Source organism: Stegastes partitus, unplaced genomic scaffold, assembly GCF_000690725.1.
Source record: "Stegastes partitus isolate 25-593 unplaced genomic scaffold, Stegastes_partitus-1.0.2 Scaffold1161, whole genome shotgun sequence".
Lineage (NCBI taxonomy): Eukaryota > Metazoa > Chordata > Actinopteri > Pomacentridae > Stegastes > Stegastes partitus.
In genome coordinates this window covers 83,290-88,681 of record NW_007578892.1, presented here as the reverse complement: position 1 = coordinate 88,681, position 5,392 = coordinate 83,290, and the positions used below count along the sequence as shown (strand labels likewise).

The window sequence follows — 5,392 nt, the reverse complement described above, 5'->3', positions numbered from 1 at the left end:
TGCAGCCCTTTTCAAAGACCAATGGTTAAAAAATCTATACATTTTCTAAAAGAAGAGAGAATAAGAGAAGTCTTTTCAAACTCAGACTGCAGATTGATTTTATGTATTTTTTATTTGCAAACTGCAGCAAACAAAGTAAAGTTGAACACAGTTATAATGATGAATGTTTAAGCAAATTTACCCGATGTCTCTGTGAACAGATTTGAAAATTAGGATCAAATGTTTAATGTTCCTACACCTCCACACAAAAAAATACTAACATTATTATTAGCTGATATGTAAACCCGCTGACCTTAAGCTTCTGACATAAATGGGATGTAATTCAAAAAGTAAATAACTATATATATATATATATATTCTCCCAACATACAATTACAATTGTGATTAATGGCACTCAGTCAAATGTAAATGTATTATTCAAAGTAATTCAGATGAACTGTAAATAAAATAAATACGTGATCTTTCCAACAAAGGACTTCATGTTTTAGGTGGGTCTTTAGAAAAACGTTTTCTTGTATGTTTTAAAAAACCTTCCTTAAGGTGCTAGTTAAACAGCATATTACAAAAATACACATATTTTATGAGCCAAATAACCTTAATGTGTCTTTTTCTTTCATACTTTTAGTCCTAAAACACATTCAAATGATGTTTTTCACATTCCAGCTTTTCCTTTCTTCATTTTATACAACAGCATTTACAAAAAAACAACACAGTCTCTCATGTACATCAGCAGAAGTTCTGTGTCAAAACTTTGAATTTTATCCACAAATGACTTCAAAAAGTTCAGTTTAGACTAAAACAAGCTGTGAAAAGCAGGAGCTGGAGTTCTCCAGGTGTCCCTGAAGGCACCATGAACCCGGGACAGGGTGTTATAAAAATGGAGGACAGTTGAAGAGAACATCATGAGGCCAAATATAAAGTTATTTAAAATATTCTATCTTCACTCCTGTACAGTTTTCATTTAACATCTCACGTTTGCATCTTGTTCCTGAAGAGTTTCAAAAACATTCAATTTTGCATTTATCAGCATGAATGCGTTTTCTGCACGAACAGCTCCATCGTCAGGACCGACGCAGAATCACAAAAACAGGCTGATGAGCAAACTGAGCAGCTGTTCGCTCCATCCACAACTCTATCAGCTCACAGCTTGTTTTCAGATAAAGGAATGTGTTTGGATTCTTGTTCCTCTGAATTTTCTGTAACAAAGGAGCAGCTTCACGCTTCAGTCTCGTCTCACAGACTTTGAGACTTTTACAGTTTCAGTAAACACCTGAAGGCACCAGGAGAAAGTTTAAATATTTCCAGAAGTGTAAAAATTCTGATTTTATTTTTGATTCAAGAAACTTCATTTTTGTGAAAAATAAAAACTAAATCATAATCTAAAAAAAAATAAAAAATTAAAATAAACTCAGCTGATCGAAGCTGATGTTTTATCATTCAAAAGCCTTGAGAATATAAAACGAGATGTCAGCAGGACTAAAACAGCTGGACGGACGGACGGCTGTCTGCGTTTAAAATAAAACCCCGTCAGACGAGTCGAGACGGGTGAAGCTCCTGTCGAAGCCTCATCGCTCCTCCGCCAGCAGCGACCTGAAGTTCTCCAGCTCCCTGATGCTTGTGGAAATCCTGCAGGACAAATACGACAAGACAAACAATAATAACGTTGGCTTCAATGTATTGTATTAAATCCAAAGTACTTGATGCTATAGTATGAAAATTTGCAGTTCTAATATTACATCCTACAAAATGTATGTGGGTTTGGAACACTTTTTGGATAAACCTCTGAGCTCTAAAACTCGCTGGGACATGAAAGGAAAGCTTCCTTTTAAAAGAAAAGACAAAAGCAAAACTGAATTTACACCATCTGTCATCGTAAGAAACTTTAAAAGCAGCAACAATCCTCCAATCTATCAGGAAGAATCACCAAAAACAAGCTTAATATAGTCACATTTCAATTGCTTTATTCTATAAGTCTCTCTCTCTTTTTTTTTTTTAAATGTCCAAAAATATAATTCTGCACTCTTCAACACAACTAAGATGCCCTTAGTGAAGGAGCTGTGACACGTGATAAAAATTCAGTTTTCCAGTGAACTGCAGGCGGTGTTTACGCAGAGCAAAGAGGAGAAAGAGGCTGAGAGGAAAATCCAATGCACTGGATTAATAAAATAAATGCAGCGTGGCTTAGAAACTGTTTAAAGAGGAGCAAAATGTTGGAGGATACATTCAGCACGGTGAAACATCTTTGTAGAGAATGAAATGAAATGAAATGAAAAATACTTTATTCATCCCAGAAGGGAAATTCAATAGTCAATCAAGAGTTGATGCACAGAATAGTGTGAAAAAGTCTGTAAAACTTTAAATAGTTTAATATCTGCTGCATGTTAATTCCAGGTTTGGCAAAAATAACAATCAAGAAAACTCAATTTTCATTTGATCTTTTTTTTTTATATATATAATTTGTGGTATTCTAATTATGTCACACTGTACATAAGACATTTCTGAGTTCTCTCTCTTAGTCATGGTTGTGCTGTTTCCACTAAAGTACAGGACTTTACATTTCAGTGAAAAATGAGCCACAGTGACTAAAAATGTGACCGGAGCAAAGAAAAAATACCACGTAGAGGATACTGGCCTTCCACTTCTTTCTACATGTATGTTGGTAAATGTGGCAGCTTGTTAAAAATAATCCTCCAGTATCTGAACTTTAAGATCCTTTTCGATAATCGATTAAAAAATAAGACAGACTGGAGCTTGTTGTAAAAGCTCTTAAAAAACCAACAAATGTTCTACTAGCCATGATAGAAGTTAGGCCGGACATCAGTTTAATACATATAAGAATCCTGCAAAGAAATGATTTGCAAGACGTAGTAGTTTTTTATTTTTATAGCACCAAATTAAGATAAATAACGTCAGGGCAACTCACATAACAAGGTCAGGACCTCATAATATTATATTTTAGAAAGAAACCCAAATCAAACTTGACCAGCTACATGCTTCAGAACAGACCTGAGACAAAACTATGAATCACTTTCAGGTATGAAAAGTGCTTCAGACTGGATCTTCTGTACCTGCAGCAGAAGCAGCAGACTGGGGGTCCTGGGTGTCTTATTATATGATATTGTTATCATGACAGACTCTCACCTTCCAAAGGCGTTGAGCAGAGAGACGATCTCCTGCCGGCTGAGCTGGAAACTGGGTCGCTGCTCGCTGGATTTGGGCAGAGCTTCAATCTGCTGCGCTGAAAACAGAATCTTTAGCGCTGTGCCTAATCCCTGAGTCTGATGACAGAGAGAGATAAAAACAAAACAAAGAGCACATCATAATGCAGCTGTTCTTCACCACACATAGCGTACAGTCTGAGCACCGTGTAAACATCTCCTCATCTCCAGGACACAGTCGTCGTCAGACAGGACCACAGGCGGAGGGTTCAGGGGGATGACATCTCCCTTCATATCGGTCCTTCTCATAAAAACATTTTTAAAAATCGCTAGAAGTTCACACATTGGAGCTAAATTTTGTGTTTTCCTTTACATATATGAGATAATTCCACCATGAAGTGATGCAGTAAAGGCATAAACTGGCACATAAGTGATCTATCCATCTATCTTTCAATCTATCGATGTATACCGGGAGTTTTTTTTTGTTGTTGTTGTTTGTTTGTTTGTTTTCAAATGCCAAGTTTACATCATTTACCTGAGCCAGAAACTGTCAAAACTTTTCAACCTTTTACATTTGGAACGAATCATCTGTGACGCGCAGAAAACAACCACATCTCAGCTTAAAAATGGGAAATCATTCGTATAAATCTTGTTTAAAAATGTGTCTAAAGTAAATCATTTGTGCCAGATTCTGTAGAAAGCAGAACGTTTGGCGCTCCTGGTGCATCATGAAGTCATTACTGACTCCAACAGTCCGACAACAGACAAAAAATTTAGAATTTTCAGCTGAACTGCAGGCAGTGTTTCCACAGAGCAGACAGAGGAACAAATGAATTAAAGTTTAATATCTATAGTATGCAAAGCCAACAGATGTTATCCACTGTTGGAAACACCCCGGGGTACTTTAGTAAATGTTTTACATGTTGATTTCTGTACTTTTTCAACTTTTGCACAATGAATAATGAAAGAAATTCAACTTTTGTTTTCTATTTTTTAAAGATTTATGCCCGACTTTGTGAACCAGTGTTTTATCTGATGACAGACTCTGAGACGCTGTAAATGGATGCAGCAGAAATACCTGCAGTTTCCCCCAAAGCCGGCATTTAAAGCATCCCACACAGTCCATGATCCTGGAGATGTTGAGGAAGGCCAGTCTGATGTCCTCCTGACAATCACAGCACACAACACTTCATAAGTTAACGCTGAAGTCTGAATGTTACACAACCAGAGGACATTAAATTCCTCTCGGCAGCACGTTGTCAGCAAAAGATTCTCGATGTTAGTGGTTCTGAAACACTCCAGTGGTATCAAATCTGCATCTAGGAGCTTTTATTTTAATCTAGTGGTCATCTTCTGGTTATTATTGATAGCTATAGAAGAAAGCAGTTCAGTCATCTTCATCTCAACGTTCTCATAACTTAAAGATGACATTTATTTGAACAAAAGTTGTCTTTGTGCATTTCATTCAATTTGTGGGCAGAATTTGTAGAACAGCTTATAAGTTGACCTAAAGAATAAATATAAATAAATCAACTCAAAAATATGTCTGTTGAGGATGTGGGGATGAGGAAGAGGTCTGATTAAACTCAGGACTGTTGTTGTTAAAATGTCACCAGCACATGTATGAGGTATGTGCAAAAAGGACATGTACTGAGGTAATTATTTGACTTATATACTGACTAATATCTGATTAAAGAACAGAGATAGGGCCTTTGTTTATTAAGAATTTGCTTTAAATGCTCCCCATTTCTTGCTTCATTTTCTTACTATTTGCCACATCATTGAAATAAATTTCTTCTAATTAAATCTAATCTAACTGAGCAATTCTAGAGTCAACAATTTTTTTTAATTTGCAAAAAAAAAACATCAGAACAAACAAACAAAAAAATGTAATTATACAAAAGCACAGAATCTGTGAATTGTCCTTGCTTAATATATTCAGTAGTATTCCCTCTAAATTTGAAACCATCAGTCTGTTGCGTTACTTTCTTTCTGTCGTTGCGAGTTTAGAGTTTTAAAAGGTTGCTGACCTTCAGTTGGGCTGCTTCCTTTTCATTACCGGCAAACAGAGAAGTCTCATCAAAGTGCAAAGGGAAAGATCTGGAAGAGTAAAAAAGGAGAGGAGTCAGCTCACAACACCAGGTTAGAAATTATAGGTTACACCATCCTGTAACACTGACAGACTCACAATAATAGAATACATGCAACAGAACTTGAGATAATGGATTTTTTAT

The 5,392-nt window shown here is 36.1% G+C and overlaps 1 protein-coding gene across 2 annotated transcripts in view; it reads right to left on the bottom strand.

Moving 5' to 3' along the window:
• Window positions 1–635: 635 nt before the first annotated feature.
• The window catches only part of ero1a (endoplasmic reticulum oxidoreductase 1 alpha), a 10,296-nt gene continuing 5,539 nt past the window's right edge, over window positions 636–5,392 (bottom strand). For both annotated transcript variants that reach the window (XM_008296884.1, XM_008296885.1), the window contains exons 12-15: window positions 5,189–5,258; window positions 4,237–4,323; window positions 3,142–3,278; window positions 636–1,626 (exon numbers count right to left, since the gene is read on the bottom strand). In XM_008296884.1, coding sequence (XP_008295106.1) covers window positions 1,566–1,626; window positions 3,142–3,278; window positions 4,237–4,323; window positions 5,189–5,258 — 355 coding nt within the window. In that variant the 3' untranslated portion in view covers window positions 636–1,565. The remainder of the gene's footprint in view (window positions 1,627–3,141; window positions 3,279–4,236; window positions 4,324–5,188; window positions 5,259–5,392) is intronic.